This window comes from Esox lucius, chromosome 1 (genome assembly GCF_011004845.1).
Source record: "Esox lucius isolate fEsoLuc1 chromosome 1, fEsoLuc1.pri, whole genome shotgun sequence".
NCBI lineage: Eukaryota > Metazoa > Chordata > Actinopteri > Esociformes > Esocidae > Esox > Esox lucius.
Window position 1 is genome coordinate 41,912,547 of NC_047569.1, and position 23,358 is coordinate 41,935,904.

The 23,358-nt window shown below is 39.9% G+C and overlaps 1 protein-coding gene across 1 annotated transcript in view; it reads right to left on the reverse strand.

Annotated features, from left to right (window-relative positions):
• The window catches only part of cntn5 (contactin 5), a 344,921-nt gene that overhangs the window by 247,959 nt on the left and 73,604 nt on the right, over window positions 1–23,358 (reverse strand). Inside the window, exon 2 of the mRNA XM_029121761.2 lies at window positions 17,229–17,350. Coding sequence (XP_028977594.2) covers window positions 17,229–17,283 — 55 coding nt within the window. The 5' untranslated portion in view covers window positions 17,284–17,350. The remainder of the gene's footprint in view (window positions 1–17,228; window positions 17,351–23,358) is intronic.

A 23,358-nucleotide genomic window follows, 5' to 3' on the forward strand; every position in this document is an offset into this window, starting at 1 on the left:
GACTGATATCTTTCAACAATGAGATCCCTCTGATGGTTTGGAAGCTCTCTGTGGACCATGGCTTTTGCTCTGAGATGCAACTAAGAAAATGTCAGGAAAATCCTACTAGAATAGCTGAAGTTTATTTGTGATTAATCAGAGTCACCTTAAATGATGGCAGGTGTGTAATGACTTATATTTAACATGAGTTTGAATGTCATTGGTTAATTCTGAACACAGCCACATCCCCAGTTATAAGAGGGAGTGCACACTTATGCAACCAGGTTATTGTAAGGTTTTTCTTTTTCATTTTCCCCCCTCTAAGATTTCAGTTAGTTTTTCAATTGAATTGTTCATGTTATAGGTCACATTAAAAGTGGAAAAGGTTCTGACATGATTCATCTTTGTCTTATTCTTTTACATCACAAAAACCTGACATTTGTGGAGACTTTTTATATCCAAAGTCTAAACGACCTGGATTTGGAAGCAGTCTGGGTCGGCCCAGGAACAAAGGCCAGTTTATTGTACAGTTTATGTTAAATAACTATGTTTTCTATTTGTAAAAATATGCAAACCTAGAATAATATTTTTAGTTGGAAAGATATTTTGCACACTTGGAAGAACTTTAGTTGCTGTATAAAAGAGTTGCATACTTGTAACCAACTTGATATTTGGAATGATGCAACTCATTAATAACACTTGCCAATGTAAAATACTGACGCTCAAATTTCACTAGAACAGTTTTTTAAATTTTTTGGTAAATCTCAGTATGTACGAATACACATAGCGTTTCAACCCTGATAAGGAGGGTGAAACGCTACTCATGGACCATATCACTCTGATCCATGAGAATGGTAGAGATATTAAAGGATATCCTAATGAGGCTTCTAAATAATCCTTGACCATGAGTCTTTATTGTAGAGTTACATAAGCTCAACATCATATTCTTAAATCTCGTTCATTCCACCATATTTGTCCTGAAATAAGAGTTCGAGCAGCAGCATGTTTTTTTCATCTAGCTGTTGCTCAAAAAGTCATTGAACAAATTGACAAGAGTGGTGACACGTTTGTTAGTGAATTGAGGCCCATATCAGGTTTTTATGCTGTGTTATGTGGTTACTGTGATAATCTACATAAAATGTCATCAAACAATGTTGACAAGGTGCATTTTACAAAACCAGTGTGAGCTCATAGAGACTACCAAAATGAATCTGAACACTTTCTATAGATCTCACCAAATGCCAGCATTGCCAACCAGTCCCACCTTGCTCTACCCTTCGTTAACCGTGAATTGGACACCGATGTTTCAGTGCTCACATCGGAATCATTCAAAAATGTAAGTTACAGGTTAAACCTGCACACCCTTAATGTGTAGTTAGAGAAAGTGTGTAGTGGAAAATCAACTCATGAACACCATAATGATCCATGTTGGTTGCTGTAGAACTAAAATTATTGAAATAAATAATTGAGACCCATTCAACAAAACAGTTCAAGGGAATAGAAACTCCATGCTTTTGCTTCAGTCATTTCTATATACAGGTGCTGGTCATAAAATTAGAATATCATCAAAACATTTATTTATTTCAGTATTTCCATTCAAAAAGTGAAACATGTATTTGATATTCATTCATTACACACAGACTGATATATTTCTTTTAATTGTGATGATTATAACTGACAACTAATGAAAATCCCAAATTCAGTATCTCAGAAAATGTGAAAATTATTTAAGACCGATATAAAAAAAAATGATTTTTTGAAATGTTGGCCAACTGAAAAGTATGAACATGAAAAGTATGAGCATGTACAGCACTCAATACTTAGTTGAGGCTACATTTGCCTGAATTACTGCAGCAATGCGGCGTGGCATGGAGTCGATCAGTCTGTGGCACTGCTCAGGTGTTATGAGAGCCCAGGTTGCTCTGATAGTGGCCTTCAGCTCTTCTGCATTGTTGGGTCTGGCGTATCGCATCTTCCTCTTCACAATACCCCATAGACATTCTATAGGGTTAAGGTCAGGCGAGTTTGCTGGCCAATTAAGAACAGGGATACCATGGTCCTTAAACAAGCTACTGGTAGCTTTGGCACTGTGTGCAGGTGTCAAGTCCTGTTGGAAAATGAAATCTGCATCTCCATAAAGTTGGTCAGCAGCAGGAGGCATGAAGTGCCCTAAAGCTTCCTGGTAGACGGCTGCGTTGACCTTGGACCTCAGAAAACACAGTGGACCAACACCAGCAGATGACATGGCCCCCCAAACCATCACTGACTGTGGAAACTTTACACTGGACTTCAAGCAATGTGGATTCTGTGCCTCTCCTCTCTTCCTCCAGACTCTGGGACCTTGATTTCCAAAGGAAATGCAAAATTTACTTTCATCAGGGAACATAACTCCTTTTTGTCTTTAGCCCAGGCAAGACGCTTCTGATATTGTGTCTTGTTCAAGAGTGGCTTGACACAAGGAATGCGACAGCTGAAACCCATGTCTTGCATACGTCTGTGCGTGGTGGTTCTTGAAGCACTGACTCCAGCTGCAGTCTACTCTTTGTGAATCTCCCCCACATTTTTGAATGGGTTTTGTTTCACAATCCTCTCCAGGGTGCGGTTATCCCTATTGCTTGTACACTTTTTTCTACCACATCTTTTCCTTCCCTTCGCCTCTCTATTAATGTGCTTGGACACAGAGCTCTGTGAACAGCCAGCCTCTTTAGCTATGAACTTTTGTGTCTTGCCCTCCTTGTGCAAGGTGTCAATGGTCGTCTTTTGGACAGCTGTCAAGTCAGCAGTCTTCCCCATGATTGTGTTGCCTACAGAACTAGACTGAGAGACCATTTAAAGGCCTTTGCAGGTGTTTTGGGTTAATTAGCTGATTAGAGTGGGGCACCAGGTGTCTTCAATATTGAACCTTTTCACAATATTCAAATTTTCTGAGATACTGAATTTTCATTAGTTGTCAGTTATAATCATCAAAATTAAAAGGAATAAACACTTGAAATATATCAGTCTGTGTGGAATGAATGTATACATTATACAAGTTTCACTTTATGAATGGGATTACTGAAATAAATCAACTTTTTGATGATATTCTAATTTTAAGACCAGCACCTTTAATATTTAAACATGTCAGCAGCTAGCCTTTATTTTGCCTTTATTTTGTACTTTCCCTCTACAACCTTATCTTCCTGATATAATAATATCCCAAATAATACTTAACTGGACTCATTATACTGAACAGTTGTAGACCATGCATATATCAGAGGACGATGTTGGATGCCAATTAGTATGACAGAACAATGAGTAATGAAGATGATGGTATCTATGACGTAACTACAGACATGTCTCCTCGTTTGAGAAATGAGTCTGAGGACGCAGTTATCCCAAGAAGCAGAATACAACCTGATATCCAAGGCAAGAAACCATGATTTACTGTCTCCCTTCCTCACTGCACAAATGCTGAGTTGTTATTTTATCATGACATGAACATTTATTTGTTGATAATACGAACAATTGATTAGGTACAGACAGCTCATGGAAGAGGCCCTAGTGTCAGGTCCTGAATATAGGGAAGCCTCTAGGCATCTCTAAGTTGGCCTAGAGGTGCCAGTCAGGGTCTGACAGCAGCGATGCCTCTAGGCATATCTGCGTTTTGCTTTTGTTCATCCTCAATTAGAGGTAGTTGACCTGTGTTGCCTCTAAATGGGGATCCTATTTAAGTTATGTTTACCACAATGTGTATCCACAATAGTGTGGATTGTTGGCTATGTTGTCTGTATTTGGGTTGCCTTCGGTCCTGCTTCCAGACCGTGACACCTGGTGCAGTGTGTCTGGGGTGGCTGGAGGTTCTCATGCTGGCTAGGATCATATTCTGTGGGATGAATATTTAAATATTCATGTTTTGATGTCATAATGACATTGCAGCAGCAAAAAACTCCCATTAACAAACCCAAATAATGTATATACAGAATACATCAAAACCCTTAAACAAAATAATGTATACACAGAATACATCAAAACCCTTAAACAAAGTAATATATACACAGAATAGATCAAAACCCTTAAACAAAATAATGTATACATAGAATATATCAAAACCCTTAAACAAAATAATGTATACATAGAATATATCAAAACCCTTAAACAAAATAATGTTTCTGACTTGGGAAGAAAAACCCAACTCTGTGTCACACATGAAAATACATTTTCATTTGCTGAACACATTTCACTCTTGGCAGCTCATTTAGACCAGGTCAATGACATGTGTGGACACAACTGAAATAAGGAGATCCTAGAGATGGTAAGTAGCCATGGTAAGTATATGGTAAGTAGAGATGGGAGAAGACATGTATGTATGTATTCTTTAATAAGCCTGGATCCCATAGGTTTACAGTGAATAATGATGGTCATTAAACTGTCTATTGGTAGAAAACGTTAAAACATCGGTACTGTCTGATAAGTACAGTACCAGTCAAACATGTTGGTCAAAGCAGAACAACCTGCTAGCTCCAGTGCAAGCACGCAGTCACTCTGTTCTTAAATACTATTCATTTTGGAAACTTATGGTAATCTTACGCTCTTGTAAATCCGTAAGACCAGGTGTTGGTCTACCATTTGACAGAATTTGTTTTTTTTCTTCAAAAGACAAAGTGGAGCTAGGCCCGTAAGCTTTGCTAGATGTTCTCAAAGGACTGGAGAACCAGTGGGTAAAATATTGTGGTTGATAGGAAGCAACATAACTACGCCCCAGAAGCATTGAGGCTTTGTGCTTTCCATTCTCATTGTGAATGTACTACGCATGGACCAACCGTCAAAACGGTTTGCATACATTAGAGGGAGCGGGAGTGGTGGAGAGCGATTTAGCCAATACACTACCTCCACACGTATTTCTTTTATTTAAAACCGCATAATCTAAATACAATTTTCTGGAGACAACAATTCTGTTGACAAATCAATAATCACTGCAGAAATAAAAATTGGAACACAATATCATACATTTCTATTTCTTCCAAAACCCTGGTAGTCTGAAAACATTTTGTATTTTATTATTTACTCTTATTTAAACAGAGACATCAACTGAGACCAAGTTCTCTTTTACAGTTGAGCCCTGTATTACAATTATAAAAACACAAAGAAATAGACTTAAAACATTCATTAAGAAATTCAAATATATATTTTTTTATAAATTTTAAATGTCTCACAGGCACTAAAAAAGTTAAGATAAGATCACTCTCCATGGCATTGCATGAAAGTGGGGCAAATTATTTGACGTTTTTTGGTACATTTTATGTACAGATATAATTAGTGACAGATATAACAATAAAATTATCCAAAAGGAGATTAGTATCAATCAACTTAATTTATAAAGCCCTTTTTACAACAGCGGTTGTCACAAAGTGCTTTACAGATACATTAGTAGAACTGTCTCAGTTGTTTGAACAGTAAAATGAGAACTTTAAACATTCAGAATATTAAACCTTTAATTACCTGAAAGCAGACAAATGACAACACACCAACTGAACGTCCACTGTTTACTGTTAAAATCAGGCCAAGACTCACTAATGGTCAGACAAGAGGAACTCTTCAGACTCAGTGTTCAAACATATTCAAACACAGTTTTACCCAGTTCTGAACAGGCCCATGGTACCTCAAGCATTATCCTGTCATGATATTGTGTTTGGTATCTGCTGTTCTTCCAACACATTTTCTCTGTTAGATAGTAAGGTTTTTACATGACTGCCTTACATAAAACATCTAACAATGTCTGTCCCTTCTAGATGTCAGTGACTCCAAGCCAACTGAACCATATAACAGACAGTGATGAGTGTGAACATTTACACCAGTGATAAAACGCAAGGTTGAATGATAGACTGCATCCAGGGATTTGAGTACAGAAGCGGAGGCTTGCATATATCTCACAATAATCTAGTAGCAACATAAAAGTTTTTGGTACAATATATTTTCTATGCTGATGTGACAGACATGATTTATTCCAATGACAGAAAACCTCTTTGTAATTTGAAGATTTCATTTCTGTACCGAGTCCACCTAAGAAATCAGCCTCTCCCCAGATTGAAGACACATGCACATACAGATAAAATACATTGAATGGATTTAAATATTTCATTTCATTTCTACTAATATACATTTTCTCAATTAAATTCACACCAAAATGTTGACACAACATTGTAATTGTAGCCTCCTGAACATTTAATTACTAGAATTTTTTTATTTAAATACATATAAATTGTATTGACTGTACACAGGTTGTAATTTGGATGTGTAAATGTAATTTCACCTTTGATGTCTGTCTCATGATATTATAAGTCTTTTTAATTATTTTATTTAGGACATTTTTTGGTTGTAGTTTAATTGAATGTAATATTATTTATATTACGTTATCATGCCCATAACTGTTCTTTACTGTCATGATTTAATTGTAATATTATCTATATAATATGTCCATAACTGTTCTTTACTGTCATGATTTAATTGTAATATTATCTATATAACATGTGTACAACTGTTCTTTACTATCATGATTTAATTGTAATAAAGATCTAAGAGAAAGATCTAAGAGAGTCTTAGATCTTTGAGTTCAGCTCATGATTAATGGGGGCAAAAACAAAAGTGTTGCGTTCATAGTTTTGTTCAGTATACTAAAAAAATGCAGCGGGATAAAAAAATAGTGAACCTTCCCTTTAACTTTTTGTCATTGTTTAGTATTTGGTTTAGTATCAGAGACAAATATTTCACACCCCTTGTTCTAACCACATATTTCATGTTCCCCATTCTACACTTTAACATTGCTGCTAATTTAACATTGTTTATTCTTATACGTAGATGTTGTGTGCCATTTCACAAGAATTTCATTGTTCAGAATGACTGTGTTTTATTCCGTGCATTTGACAAACTTTGAACTTAAAACAACATCTGCTATAATGTGTACTGTATGTCACTAAAAGAGCTAAGGAGTGATGTGTCTTCAGTGATTTTCTTTTTTGATTGTCTTCTTCTAATCTCTTTGGGAGCACATTCATTTGTGTTGCATTCATAGTTTTGTTCAGTATATACTGAACAAAACTATGAACGCAACACTTTTGTTTTTGCCCCCATTTATCATGAGCTGAACTCAAAGATCCAAGACTTTCTCTCTATACACAAAAGGCATATTTGTCTCAAATAATGTTCACAAATCTGTCTAAAACTTCTTTCCAGAGATAATCCATCCACCTCACAGGTGTGGCATATCAAGATGCTGATTAGAAAGCACGATTATTGCACAGGTGTGCCTTAGGCTGGCCACAATAAAAGGCCACTCTAAAATGTGCCATTCCATTACACAGCACAATGCCACAGATGTTACAAGTTTTGAGGGAGCGCGCATTTGGCATGCTGACTGCAGGATTGTCCACCAGAGCCAATTATATATAATTGATCTCCAAGTCTCTCATTTATTTTCAGCCTTAGTACACAGAATGAAGACAAAAAAGGTATTTGGTCTATTATCATCTATTTCATTAAAATTGAAGTATTAGTACATTTTAAAAGTTGTAGAGATAGGATAAATATCATTATGTTTAAAAATAACTTTTATAACTATGTATTTTGATCTAAATGTAACCTCGATTTTGCCTCTTGATTTTGACTCTGGAAAATGAATTGTGTTTGTGTGTTGTTTGTGTGTTTTAAAAAAATATTCTAGTATTCTATAATTATTTTTTAAATATTCTAATAATACACATAGTTTTGGTGAAAGATGGGGGGGGGGGGGGTCTGACTCACACAAATTAACCAAATGAGTCAAAAGATTTGTTCTTTTTACTGAACGATTCGAAAAGATCTGGATTAGTGAAGTGAGTCGAACTTCCCATCACTACTGCACCTGCATGATGTGCTACAGCTGAGGACTGGGGAGAAGTGGATCAAACCATTGTGAGGTAACGGACGGGGGAAAACCATTAGTAACACACTACACCGTCATGGACTAAAATCCTGCAGCGCACGCAAGGTCCCCCTGCTCAAGCCAACGCATGTCCAGGCCCATCTGAAGTTTGCCAATGACCATCTGGATGATCCAGAGGAGGAATGGAAGAAGGTCCTGTGGTCTGATGAGACAAAAAAAGTGCTTTTTGGTCAAAACTCCACTTGCTGTGTTTGGAGGAAGAAGGATGAGTACAACCCCAAGAACACCATCCCAACTGTGAAGCATGGGGATGGAAACATCATTCTTTGGGGATGCTTTTCTGCAAAGGGGACAGGACGACTGCACTGTATTGAGGGGAGGATGGATGGGGCCATGTATCGCGAGATCTTGGCCAACAACCTCCTTCCCTCAGTAAGAGCATTGAAGATGGGTCAAAATCCCTGCTGCAGTGTGTGCAAACCTGATCAATAACAACAGGAAACGTATGATCTCTGTAATTGCAAACAAAGGATTCTGTGCCAAATATTAAGTTCTGCTTTTCTGATGTATCAAATACTTATGTCATGCAATAAAATGCTAATTTATTATTTAAAAATCATACAATGTGATATTCTGAATTTTGGTTTTAGATTCAGTCACTCACAGTTGAAGAGTACCTATGATAAAAAATCTAGATGCTTTGTAAGTGGGGAAACCTGCTAAAATCGGCAGTGCATCAAATAAATGTGTTTACTAATCACAGTTTAAAAGGACCAAAGCAGTAAATACATAATGTCATTTTGTTGATTTGTGCCATGCTTCTTGCTAAACAAATTTTGAATTTACATACTGCTTATTTTGTCTAGATTAAAAAGCCAACTATTGAGATCTGTAATTAGCAAGCTACTGTAAAACTCCTTCTAAGACATGGTTACTATGTTGTATTTGGTGCTGCTAATGAAAGCATCCTTCAAAGAACCAGATGATTTAGTGAACAGTTCAGGAAAGCATGAATTTGTCTTTGTACTGGTAGATGTGTGTTGATGTAATTGTTTGTTAGTTGTTTATAATAAATGGTATGAACACTCTTTACCAGTAGATACAGAGTTAATGGCAGTTACAGTCTAAGACTACCAGCAAAGGGATGCATGTTTCAAATCGGTTCTCAGATCAAAGCACAGACACGTTGTACATATTGATTCAGACAACAAAGAAACAATAATTCCAGATTGATGTTCTTTGGCTTGTTACTATAGCAGTATACTTTTTAACAGAATGCAACATTGTATGTTAATGAATATAATTAATCATTTTATTGGATAAACGAAGGAAATTAAAGGAATTATTTGATATCTAGATATTCATTACTGCAGTAGTTTGTCTCACTTGGTGTCACCTGTGCTGGTTGCCTTATCAGCCATGTTGTATTTCACCTGTGCTGGCCCAGAATGTACTTATGAACTACAAGAAAAACAATTCAATATACATTAAGACAGCTATTTGTTGTTCTCTCCCACTTCAATCTTCAGTATGTTTTAAAGCCTAAAATATTTCCTTAATAACTTACACTCACCTAAAGGATTATTAGGAACACCATACTAATACTGTGTTTGACCCCCTTTCGCCTTCAGAACTGCTTTAATTCTACATGGCATTGATTCAACAAGGTGCTGAAAGCATTCTTTAGAAATGTTGGCCCTTATTGATAGGATAGCATCTTGCAGTTGATGGAGATTTGTGGGATGCGCATCCAGGGCACGAAGCTCCCGTTCCACCACATCCCAAAGATGCTCTATTGGGTTGAGATCTGGTGACTGTGGGGGCCATTTCAGTACAGTGAACTCATTGTCATGTTCAAGAAACCAATTTGAAATGATTCAAGCTTTGTGACATGGTGCATAATCCTGCTGGAAGTAGCCATCAGAGGATGGGAACATGGTGGTCATAAAGGGATGGACATGGTCAGAAACAATGCTCAGGTAGGCCGTGGCATTTAAACGATGCCCAATTGGCACTAAGGGGCCAAAAGTGTGCCAAGAAAACATCCCCCACACCATTACACCAGCACCAGCCTGCACAGTGGTAACAAGGCATGATGGATCCATGTTCTCATTCTGTTTACGCCAAATTCTGACTCTACCATCTGAATGTCTCAACAGAAATCGAGACTCATCAGACCAGGCAACATTCTTCCAGTCTTCAACTGTCCAATTTTGGTGAGCTTGTGCAAATTGTAGCTTCTTTTTCCTATTTGTAGTGGAGATGAGTGGTACCCGGTGGGGTCTTCTGCTCTTGTAGCCCATCCGCCTCAAGGTTGTGTGTGTTGTGGCTTCACAAATGCTTTGCTGCATACCTCGGTTGTAACAAGTGGTTATTTCAGTCAAAGTGGCTCTTCTGTTTTTAGTTTTGCATTAGTTTTGAATTAAAAACCTCATAAATCTGTGTTTGTTCTTTATTACTTCTAACTTTTAAGTGAAAAGGTATTCATGGTGTTTTCTTGAATTTGTTTTTCATTCTTCCCCCAAAATATAAGGCTCTTTATGAGCAACATGTGGTAGAATTTCTGTCTCTGACAAGCAACATTGAGGTTTCATATGATAAGGTAATTGATTTTGAAAACACCCAGACTTAGATATATAAAGAAAGAAGACATGGACTTCAACGTGAAAGCATCTGTGGAAGAACCTATGAGGAACATTTTGGAGGAATGTACTAAACCAAATCTGATAATGATTGCTAAGCATTTGGACATTAGGGTCTCATCGGCCCATGTGTTGCTTTGGTGGAAGAAAAATCCTATTTTTAAGTGTAACTGAAACAGATGAGGTACTTAGAACAAAAGGCAAAGTTGGAGCAACATAAAATGGAAAGGCACAAATGAAAATCAAATAAGAGAAATGCTCATAAAATATTTTTCAAAGTGTAGTTGCAAAACAATAAAAAACTGAAAATATACCAGTTTGATCACATAATTATGTTTCAAAATTAATTGTGTTGCACTTTTGAGTTTACAAGAAGTTTCACTGTCAAAGTTCTAAATCAAGTCCTGGTTAATTGTCTGTTTTGTGTTCGATGCTGCCTGCTAAACGGGTACCTTAAAGGTGGCAGGCAGAGTTGGGGACGATTCAACATTCAGGCCAAATTGACCCCATAACACAACTGTTGTGTGGAGAACTACTATGTTCAAAAGATACATGAAAGAAACAACTGATTCAAAAGATACGTGAATTATGGTCACTACAGCCCAAACATGTGTGGACAATATAACATTGCAGACCTTTGGGTTCTAAATACACTATATGGCCAAAAGTATGTGGACACATGACCGTCACACCTATGTGGAACGACTGATATTCTACACCTACATGAGCTTGTAGGACATCCCATTCCAAAATCATGGGCGTTAATTTTGTGTGTCTTTGTGGGGATTTGTGCCCATTCACCAAAAGGGCATTTGTAAGGTCAGGCACTGATGTTGGACGAGAAGGCCTGGCTGGCAATCACCGTTCCAATTCATCCTAAAGGTGTTCAATGGGATAGAGGTCTGGGCACAGTGTAAGCCACTCAAGGTCCTCTACATCAACCTTGTTGAACCATGTCTTTACGGACCCCGCTTTGTACACAGGCGCACAGTCATGCTGGAACTGGAAAGGTCCTTCCCCAGAATGTTGCCACAAATATGAGGAAGCACCCAATATCTAAATGTCTTTGTATCTTTGTCTCTGAAACACAGCCCCAGACCATTATCCCTCCTCCACCAAATTTTACAGTAGGCAATATGCATTCCAGTAGGTAGCGTTCTCCTGGCATCTGCCACATCCAGATACTTATATCAGACTGCCAGAGAGTGAAGCATGATCCATAACTCCAGAGAACACGTTTCCTCTGTTCCAGAGTCCAGTGACGATGGGCTTTACACCACTCCAGCCGACGCTTGGCAAGGTGCATGTTGATGTGAGGCTTGTTTCAGCTGCTCAGCCATGGATACCCATTTCGTGAAGCTCCCGATGCACAGATCTTGTGCTGAGGTTGCTTGTAGAGGCAGTTTGAAACTCTGGTGAGCGATGTAATATATGATGGGCGTTTTTTACACCCTTCAGCACTTGGCTGCCCCACTCTAACTTTATGTTGTCTACCACTCTATGTCTGGGCTGTTATTACTCCTAGAAGCTTCCACTATTCCACTATTTCTTTATCATTGTACAGAGATTACTGTAGATGGCTAGCTAACATCATGCCTGGTTTGAATATTTAGCTAGACACCATTAAACATTGTGTTAAATAGTCATAAAATAATACGTAAACGTCTTTATTTTGGCTTACTATGACATAGCTACTGAAGGTTGTAGTCAGCAAAGTTTTTGTCTATCCTGAAACAAATCCTAATGCATCATTTGTTTTGTCCATGTCGAGGTTCTAATACCAGTCTCTTGCATGACAGTCCGTGTCTCTAACCATTATGCTATTTAACAAGAGTCAGTCAGTCGGTCACTCTTCTTGGCCGGCTCCAGTTACGTGGTCTGTCAGGGAACATTTGGGGAATGGTTATATTATATAGTACAGGCCAACAGTTTGGACACGCCTTCTCATTCAATGTGTTTTCGTTATTTTCATGACTATTTACAATGTAGATTCTCACTGAAGGCATCAAAACTATGAATGAACACATATGGAATTATGTACTTAACAGAAAAGTGTGAAATAACTGAAAACATGTCTTATATTTTAGATTCCTCAAAGTAGCCACCCTTTGCTTTTTTGATAGCGCTGCAAACACTTGGTGTTCTCTCAATGAGCTTCATGAGGTAGTCACCTGAAATGGTTTTCACTTCACAGGTGTGCCTTGTCAGGGTTAATTAGTGGGATTATTTCCCTTAATAATGGGGTTGGGACCATCAGTTGTGTTGTGCAGAAGTCAGGTTGATACACAGCCGACAGCCCTATTGGACAACTGTTAGAATTCATTTTATGGCAAGAACCAATCAGCTAAGTAAAGAGAAATGAGTGGCCATCATTACTTTAACAAATGAAGGTCAGTCAGTCGGGAAAATTGTGAAAACTTTGAATGTGTCCCCAAGTACATTCGCAATAACCATCAAGCGCTACAACGAAACTGGCTCACATGAGGACCACCCCAGGAAAGGAAGACCAAGAGTCACCTCTGCTGCTGAGGATAAGTTCATCCGAGTCACCAGCCCCAGAAATCGCAGGTTAACAGCAGCTCAGATTAAAGACCAGCTGAATGCCACACAGAGTTCTAGCAGCAGACACATATCTAGAACAATTGTTAAGAGGAGACTGCACGAATCAGGCCTTCATGGTCAAGTAGCTGCTAGGAAACCACTGCTAAGGAGAGGCAACAAGAAACACAAGGAATGGACATTAGACCAGTGGAAATCTGTGTTTTGGTCTGATGAGTCCAAATTTGAGATCTTTGGTTCCAACCGCCTTGTCTTTGTGCGACGCAGAAAAAGTCAACGGATGTATTCTACATGCCTGGTTCCCACTGTGAAGCATGGAGTAGGAGGTGTGATGGTGTGGGGGTGCATTGCTGGTCACACTTTTGGGGATTTAGTCTAAATTGAAGGCATACTGAACCAGCATGGCTACCACAGCATCCTGCAGCGACATGCCATCCCATCCGGTTTGCGTTTAGTTGGACCATCATTTATTTTTCAACAGGACAATGTCCCCAAACACACCTCCAGGCTGTGTAAGGGCTATTTGACCAAGAAGGAGAGTGATGGAGTGCTGCACCAGATGACCTGGCCTCCAGTCACCGGACCTGAACCCAATCAAGATGGTTTGGGGTGGGCTGGACCGCAGAGTGAAGGCAATAGGGCCAACAAGTGCTAAGCATCTCTGGGAACTCATTCAAGACAGTTGGAAAACCATTTCAGGTGACTACCTCTTGAAGCTCATCAAGAGAATGCCAAGAGTGTGCAAAGCAGTAATCAGAGCAAAGGGTGGCTACTTTGAAGAAATTAAAATACAAGACATGTTTTCAGTTATTTCACACTTTTTTGTTAAGTAGATAATTCCACATGTGTTCATTCATAGTTTTGATGCCTTCAGTGAGAATCTACAATGTAAATAGTCATGAAAATAAAGGAAATGCATTGAATGAGAAGGTGTGTCCAAACTTTTGGCCTGTACTGTATATATATATATATATATATATATATATATATTGAATTTTTATTTTTTTTATTATATACCTTTGCGTGGAGTTAGAGCTCTGATGACCTTGTTCTGCCTGTCTTCTTGGTTTTTGTTCTGTATTCTTACTTGTATTTTTAATGTAAACTGTCAAAAAAAGAATCATCTTGAAGGTGAATAGTAGTGCTTTTAAATCTATGAAAAATGTATAAACATCCGCTGAGAATGTATAAACATCCCATCCCGTTGCACAAGGTTGCATACTTAAGCAAGCAATGTCCAGTATATATATTTATTCTTACAAATATTTCTCAACATTAAACTAAATATACCTCATAATATATATTGTTTTTAGTTTCAGTGTTTTAAAATAAAAGATCTAACTCAACAAAATGTCAATGTATTATTTGTAATTAGGTGATAAGAGAGATTGGGTCAAGGTCTGTGTTTTTAAAACAAAATGAAAATATATAGTAACACTCAAAGTATTGTAAAAACAATTACAATTAGCAATAAAAAGTTCCTTTGAGATATTTAAATTATCTTATAGGCAAACAATTGTTTTGCTTAAGGTCACTCTGGATGGATTCTATGAGTGTGGGCCACTCGCAGACATATTCACTCGGATATAACAGTTCGTACAGGTCACTGACCGGTAACTAACAAGGATTGTGACAGGTTCTCTTCAATTGATTCACTATTTTGTTGTGGCTTTGCAGACAGTGCAAGCTTCATATTCTACCAATTGAGCCACAAGGGACTGGCTACAGTACGTCCAGACACACTGTCTCCTGACTGGTATTTGCAGGGTTATTATGTAGCAATCTGACTCAGCAGGAGAGCAGCGAGCACAATTTCAACAGCAGGAACAACACATTATTATACAAAATAAATGACAGTGGAGCAATAGGTTATCGTTTGATTCCTTACTTCCTTCCCTCCCGGACAGTACTGTTTTTGCTCCCGAAAAGAAATGCTGGCTGGCTACTTCTGTTCTCTTCTATCCGCCCTCCAGTAGAATATTTGTAATGTGCTGCTAACAAATTCTCTCATAATACAGAATCAGAAATTATACATATAATCTAATTTGTTTGATTGTTGACACTTAAATGAATGTCAGGTAACATTATTTTAATGTTAGGAAATATGTAGGAAATATAAAAAACGATAATATCTAAATGTACCATAATTCAGTAATATGACAGGATTGATCAGGGTTCTTAATACTTTGGAAAGGCACTTTATTTACACAAGTCCTCCAGAATTACAGGCCCCATTGATGAATAAATGCATATTTTTTTCAAAACATGAATAAAATTATAAATGATATCGGTGCTTTCAATATTTAATCAATGGGTCAAAAGAAAAAAAAAATCCTAAGAGGGGTCGAAATTTACGAAGAAACCTAGAGAGGAACCAGGCTCTGACAAGTGACCAGTCCTCTTCTGGCTGTGCTGGGTGAACATTTTAAGGGTACAAGTTGTAATAATTAATAGATGCATTTGGGTTGTATAAAACCTAATCCAGGTCAGAAGCATGACCAGATGGACAAGGACATGGACAACCAGGTGGAGGGGGGGCTGGAGGGGGGTTATCAGACTGGCAGCTGGAATCATCAGGTATCGTCTTGATCTAAAACACAGCCAAGAGGACTTTGGACAGTGGCAGCAATGAGACTTTAGAGCCTGGTACTCCCGTCAATGGGTAAAAGCCTTTTGCGGAGTGTGATTGAATGGCAGGAATCAGGCACACTATCAAACAGGCCACATACAAGACATAAATGATGGAGCACTGCAGAAGGCATTGCCACTGGTGGGCTGCTACACACTCCCACTCCAGGTTCCAATAAAAAAACAAAACTGTAGGTGATAAACCATTAAACCAGAGGCAGCAGACCCCTGGAGATGACCAATAACACTGGAAAACCATTAGAAACCAGAGGCAGCAGACCCCTGGAGGTGACCAACACTAAACAACTATTAAAACCCAGAGGCAGCAGATCCCTGGAGATGACCTACAACACTGGACAACCATTAAAAACCAGAGGCAACAGACCCCTGGAGATGACCTACAACACTGGACAACCATTAAAAACCAGAGGCAGCAGACCCCTGGAGGTGATCAACAACACTGGACACCATTAAAAACCAGAGGCAGCAGACCCCTGGAGGTGACCAACACTAAACAACCATTAGAAACCAGAGGTAGCAGACCCCTGGAGGTGATCAACAACACTGGACACCATTAAAAACCAGAGGCAGCAGACCCCTGGAGGTGACCAACACTAAACAACCATTAGAAACCAGGGGTAGCAGACCCCTGGAGGTGATCAACAACACTGGACACCATTAAAAACCAGAGGCAGCAGACCCCTGGAGGTGACTAAAAACCCTGGACAAGTCAACTATTAGAAGCCACCGCTTCACATTTCTGCTTACCAGGTGCATCCCGTCATGGCCATCCATTATCCTTTGTCACATGGATAATTCCAACCGGTGACACAGGAACATGTACAGCCATGGATTGGCTTCAGGATAATGACTGTGAGGCCTGTTTGAGTAAGCTCTGCCTCTCCCGGACCTTCACCTAACATCTTTGCGATGTGATGGCTGTTCACACAAATATACTGTGCTCCAGTTTGCAGCAACTGCTTTATGCATGAAATCAGCATGTTTCAACATCCCAGTGGAGTGTTTCAGAGTCCTTGTCGTATCCACGCTCGGAAGAATTCAGGATATTTAGGTGGGAAAAGGCGGGTTGACTCTGCACTAGATGGCTGAACTTACATAACATGCTTGCTTAGTGAGAACTGCTTCCTCGTTCCACTCAAATCCAGCACAAATTAATGACCTCCGTGACAAACTTCCAACCAGTTCAGCCACCCAAAAGCTCCCAAAGCTCCCGCTAACTTCAGTTTGTTTAACTGCACATTCCTAACTCAGTTACAGTAAGATGTAGAGCTTGTCATCGCTGGTATCCCATTAGCACCTTTCCTGTATGGTACACTTTGGTGGGACATGACCCATAGGTCTCTGGTCAAAAGAAGTGCACTTTTAAGTAGTGTGCAGATTAGAACACAGCCCCTGGCTGTTCCGCTGAACCATCGCCGCCAGACGGACGGCCACTACCAGAAACCCTTTGGCCCGTCCACTTAGCACTGCATTGTGGGTATATCTGATGGCATCGCACCTACCTGAAAGGCCACTGATGATGGACAGCAGGAGAAGTGGTTTCCACGGCGACCCCATGCTCGTTCAGGTGGGTGCCCCCTTCACAAGTGTTGTTAACAGGTGTGATCCTTCATTAAAGCTGTGCCTGGGGACAAGAAGACAACAGCCTTTCAACATCCAGTGCAGCTCAGTGGGTCGTGTATGGTGCTCACAATTCCAGGGTTGTGGGTTTCATTCCCCCAGGAGCACATGAGAACAATGACCATTTACACGCTCTTTACTACGACATGTCCGGGATTAATGTAAACTGCACTGGTGGTTTCAACAGGTCTAACATACACATTAATAAACAACATTAGTACCGAGACAAGAATAACTCAGTGGACATTAGTTACATCTGAGTCTCCATTTCCTGTTAGCTTCTGTCTGCCAGTCGCTGTTTCACTCCCTTTCTGTAAGACTTCATTGGACTCATTGCTTTCCTCTCATCATTCCTCTCATCCCCTCCTTTACCCTAAACTCCTCCACAACCTCCTCTCATGCCCTCCTTTACCCTAAACTCCTCCACAACCTCCTCTCATGCCCTCCTTTACCCTAAACTCCTCCACAACCTCCTCTCATCCCCTCCTTTACCCTAAACTCCTACACAACCTCCTCTCATGCCCTCCTTTACCCTAAACTCCTCCACAACCTCCTCTCATGCCCTCCTTTACCCTAAACTCCCCCACAACCTCCTCTCATGCCCTCCTTTACCCTAAACTCCTCCACAACCTCCTCTCATGCCCTCCTTTACCCTAAACTCCTCCACAACCTCCTCTCATGCCCTCCTTTACCCTAAACTCCTCCACAACCTCCTCTTATCCCCTCCTTTACCCTAAACTCCTCCACAACCTCCTCTCATGCCCTCCTTTACCCTAAACTCCTCCACAACCTCCTCTCATCCCCTCCTTTACCCTAAACTCCTCCACAACCTCCTCCCATCCCCTCCTTTACCCATCCTCCTTTGCTGAACTACCTCTCATGCCATCCTCTTCCATCCCCTCATCTCTCCCGTCTTCCCTCCTCCCCCTCCTCTCCTCATCAGCCTCTGCTCCTCTCCTCCTTCCTTTCCTTTCCTTTCCTTTCCCCTCCTCTCCTCATCAGCCTCTGCTCCTCTCCTCCCTCCTTTCCTTTCCTTTCCCTTCCCCTCCTCTCCTCATCAGCCTCTGCTCCTCTCCTCCCTCCTTTACCCTCCTCTCCTCATCAGCCTCTGCTCCTCTCCTCTCTCCTTTACCCTCCTCTCCTCATCAGCCTCCTCTCTCCATCCAGAGATATTTATTAATGAAACCAGCAGCTCTACCACTTGCTGTCCATCTTCTCTGTCGCACTAATCTCTTTACACATCCTCTCCCTCCTCTTGATTTACTTTCCCATGTGACAACACACATATTCAATGATATTCATATAACCCACTGCACTTAAGACTACAACAATATTATGCAGTACAGGTACTAACTGTTTCAACGTTTCCTTTTTATGATTCTGAAAGGTATAGCACCAGGCTATACTGTAGATAAGGTTGCACTATAGATGTATTTTAGGGTTTGTTTTTATTTGTCTACACACTTAGCCACACAAAAAATTACCAGATGTAACCTTTTGTCCTAGATGTAACCCTATTCCAACACTGTAAAAAAAAATACAAAAAATAACAGGATGTTTTAAACGTATATTGTAAGTTTAAAACATCCATATTTTTTATTTTTTTTTATTAGGCAACTAGCCACAACAAAATCAGAATTGCTCTAACAAAATGATGATTTTTTTATGTTTAAACCCTGGTCAAAACCCACTATCAAGGTAATATTTGTCCACTTTAGTCTGTCTGCATTGAAGAGATCAGAAACAGTAAGCTGCAGACAGATTTTATTAAGCTCTCTACAGGTTAGAGGAGAGTTGCATTGTGTCCTGATTGCTTCCTGTAGGTACTGTTGGCCAGGACCTGAGGTTAGCTAGCCCATCAGCCTGGAAGTCAACTAGTCTGCCAGACTGTCTATTTCGTCAGCCAGAAAACTAGACTGTCAGCCCGTCAACCGGTCAGTCAAAAAGTTAGCCAGCCAGCCAATAGGTTTATCTCACTTGACTGGTCATGAGCCAGCCAGTCAGTCAGTCAGTCAATTTACTTGACTGGTCATCATCAAACACTCAGTCATTTGGACAGTCAGAAAATCAGTCAGTCACTTGGTTGGTCAACATCAGCCAGCCAGTCAGTCAGTTTATCTCACTTCACTGGTCAAAATCAGTCAGTCACTAATTCAGTCATTCAGTCAGCCAGTCAGTTTATCTCACTCCACTGGTCAACATCAGCCAAGCCTCTGTCTCTGCTTCTGCTCTGCCAGACCTGTCAGCCCCGGACTCGACTCGCTCATTTCACACACAGTCTGTTTGTGGTTGCGTGGCTGTGTGTGTGTGTGTGTGTGTGTGTGCTGCATGCGCGTGTGAGAAATCCACACATTGGATAGACAAGAGGAGGAGCGCAGTGGAGAAACAGCATCTCTTTTGGTCAGAGGCAATTATGGAGTCAAAAGATGACATTCTATTCCGTCTGCTTCTCTCAGCGCTGACACAACCACACTACAATCCATATCGTGTTGTCTGCTGCTGCTTTATGTAACACAGACGCAGTGAAGTCATTAGGATAATGCACAGCTTTGATTGTCGAGATAGAAAATCAATTCAGCCCTAACTATTATTATAATTTATAACGATTTGTCTGCCCGCCGGACAGAATTGAAGATACCCTCTCCATGGAACTAAGACGCTAAAGTACCAGAAAGAGCCCAATGCTGTTGTAGGGAAGTGTTTAAGAGGGGACAGGAAAAAGAACGAAAAAGCAAATGAGAGAAGAGAGAAAGGAGGACAAAAAGAGAAAGGAGAGCTCAGCAGCTCTGTTGGTAGAACACGGGTTCTGTGTCTGGGTGTCTTTATTTCACTTGTCTGTGTGTAATGTTAATTAAGAAATCATCGTTGTTTATTTGTCTTGTGCTAATTATTATTTGAATTCCATTTTACAAATTTTCCTCTTGCTTTGGTAATGATACATAATTGTTCCCATACCAATAACGCATGTGTGAATTTAAATTGAGAAAGACAGAGTGCAAAAATGAGAGGAGAAAAATAGAGACAGAGAAAGAATTTCAAACTGGGCTTTTCTCTCATGACAGCTTCCAGTTCTATCTCTCTGCTGTATTATACAGTTGGATCACATACAAGGTGTCTTTGACCATTCACTCTCACTGAAACATGAGAATTGAAAGAGGCGCAGAAAGGTGACAGACTGACACGCTGGTCAGCTTTGAAGTGTTAAGAAATCCGATCCATCCTGCTCCAGAGAGCACACCTATCGATCCACCTGGATCGCGTTCCCTGAAATGGAAATATGTCACTCAATAGTTTTTTTTATCTTAAACAAACATTCTATATCTGCTGGTAATAGTTATTATAAGAGTTATAAAACATTGATACAAAAAGGAAATAAAAGTGATGAGTCATTGATTCTTCTAATAAATGGGTTCTGAGTTCCAATGGCTCCCTATTCCTGGACCCTACAGACCACTAGTCAGGGTTCCTCAACCCCTCCTCAGACTGTCCTCATGTTCCACATGTATCCCTCTACTGATACATCTGATCAATTGGTCAAATCCTTGATGAGCAGGTGACTGACTGAACCAGGTGTGCCGGTTAAGGGTTAAATTACACATCTTGAATATCTGGACAGGTTTTGGAAAGCCCCGTCTCAGGGAATAGCAGTCCATTTGGTACACAGGCCCTGAGCTCCTCATTAATTAAAAGAGGCAGATCCAGGCGTATAATCTCTCCCAAGGGAAAGCTCAGACAACTTCACAGCTCAGACCTCCCTAGGACAGCTTTAACCATTACGAACAAAGATGCTGTCCAAGGGAAGGCTTCTCTAAGGAGGTCATAACAGTGGACATTATCTATCGGGTTGTTATGTCCTAACCACACTGTTACAGACATTACTGATCTAGTTGGTATGGCTTAACTACAGTGTTACAGACATTATCTACCTGTTTGTTATGGTCCAACCACACTGTTACAGACATTATTGATCTAGTTGGTATGGCTTAACTACACTGTTACAGACATTATATATCTGGTTGGTATGGCCTAACTACACTGTAACAGACATTATTGATCTAGTTGGTATGGCTTAACTACACTGTTACAGATATTATCTATCTGGTTGGTATGGCTTAACAACACTGTTACAGACATTATCTATCTGGTTGGTATGGCCTAACAACAGTATTACAGACATTATCTATCTGGTTGGTATGGCCTAACAACAGTATTACAGACATTATCTATCTGGTTGGGATGGCCTGAAAACACTGTTACAGACATTATTTATCTGGTTGGGATGGCTTAACTACACTGTTACATACATTACATTTCTGTATGGCACAACAACATTCTTTATAGCTCCAATCACTGTATCCCAACATTTGTTTTTGTGACATTGGTGACCCTGAATTCATTTGTAGCTCTGACTGAAAAACTAAGCTGAGAACTACAAAGACGATTGGTGTATGTAATGTACTAGACTCTGAGTATACTGTACTAGACCCTGTGTAGGCAATATTCTAGATCCTGTGTAGATAACACTAGACTGTGTAGGTAACATTCTAGATCCTGTGTAGGTAACATTCTAGATCCTGTGTAGGTAACATACTAGATCATGTGTAGGTAACATACTAGACTGTGTGTAGGTAACATAATAGACTGTGTGTAGATAACATACTAGACCCTGTGTAGGTAACATACTAGACCCTGTGTAGGTAACATTCTAGACAGTGTGTAGGTAACATACTAGACCGTGTTTAGGTAACATACTAGACCGTGTGTAGGTAACATACTAGACCGTGTGTAGGTAACATACTAGACTGTGTGTAGGTAACATACTAGACCGTGTGTAGGTAACATACTAGACCGTGTGTAGGTAACATACTAGACTGTGTGTAGGTAACATTCTAGACAGTGTTTAGGTAACATACTAGACCGTGTGTAGGTAACATACTAGACCGTGTGTAGGTAACATACTAGACCGTGTGTAGGTAACATACTAGACTGTGTGTAGGTAACATTCTAGACCCTGTGTAGGTAACATACTAGACCGTGTGTAGGTAACATACTAGACCGTGTGTAGGTAACATACTAGACTGTGTGTAGGTAACATACTAGACCGTGTGTAGGTAACATACTAGACCGTGTGTAGGTAACATACTAGACCGTGTGTAGGTAACATACTAGACTGTGTGTAGGTAACATTCTAGACCGTGTGTAGGTAACATACTAGACTGTGTGTAGGTAACATTCTAGACCCTGTGTAGGTAACATACTAGACTCTGTGTAAGTAACTTAGTAAACTTATCAGTATTTGTGATGCAACCTTCCATCAGGGTCAAAGAATACATGGTCTGAATTCTGAAGTCTGTGATTCTGAATTAGAAGTAATCACCCTCCTGACAGTTACTATAATGAATAGGAACCTACACCGCCTGTCACAGACATCCACAGTGAATGCCAATGAGGCCACACAAACATGTTATAACTGTCAGAAAAGGAAACTAGAAAATAGTCAAACCGGGGAGGTGGGCATAATGGAGGCGGGAAACAAAAGACAAACGGAGAGAGAAAGGATGAGGCAGGGTAGGTGAGAGGGGAAAAGAGAGGGGACTGGTTGGGGGAAAGACAGAGAGGTAAGGAGAGGAAGAGAAAGAAAGAAAAAAAGAGGGTTTGAGATAAGCAGACTACAATGTAAAGCACAAATTAGATGTCTACATCTGAATTGTTTCCCATGACTTTCCATTTAATACTTGGGGGGTGGGGGGGTGGGTATTAGAAAGGGATGAAGACAATGAGTGGGGTCTGACCTTTGCTTTTACATGTCTGAAATATCAACAATGCTCAATTACCACAGAATATTAATGCACAGGGGGACAATGAGATGGTTGCAAGGAAAGAAGTGGTGAATACGGATGGATATTACTGACTAATTACAAACCATGGACACAAAATGTAGGTTTTGGCTCAGTCTAATAAAGTACAGCCTATAAAGATGACACATCATGTCTGTTATAGCCCCGTTACAAT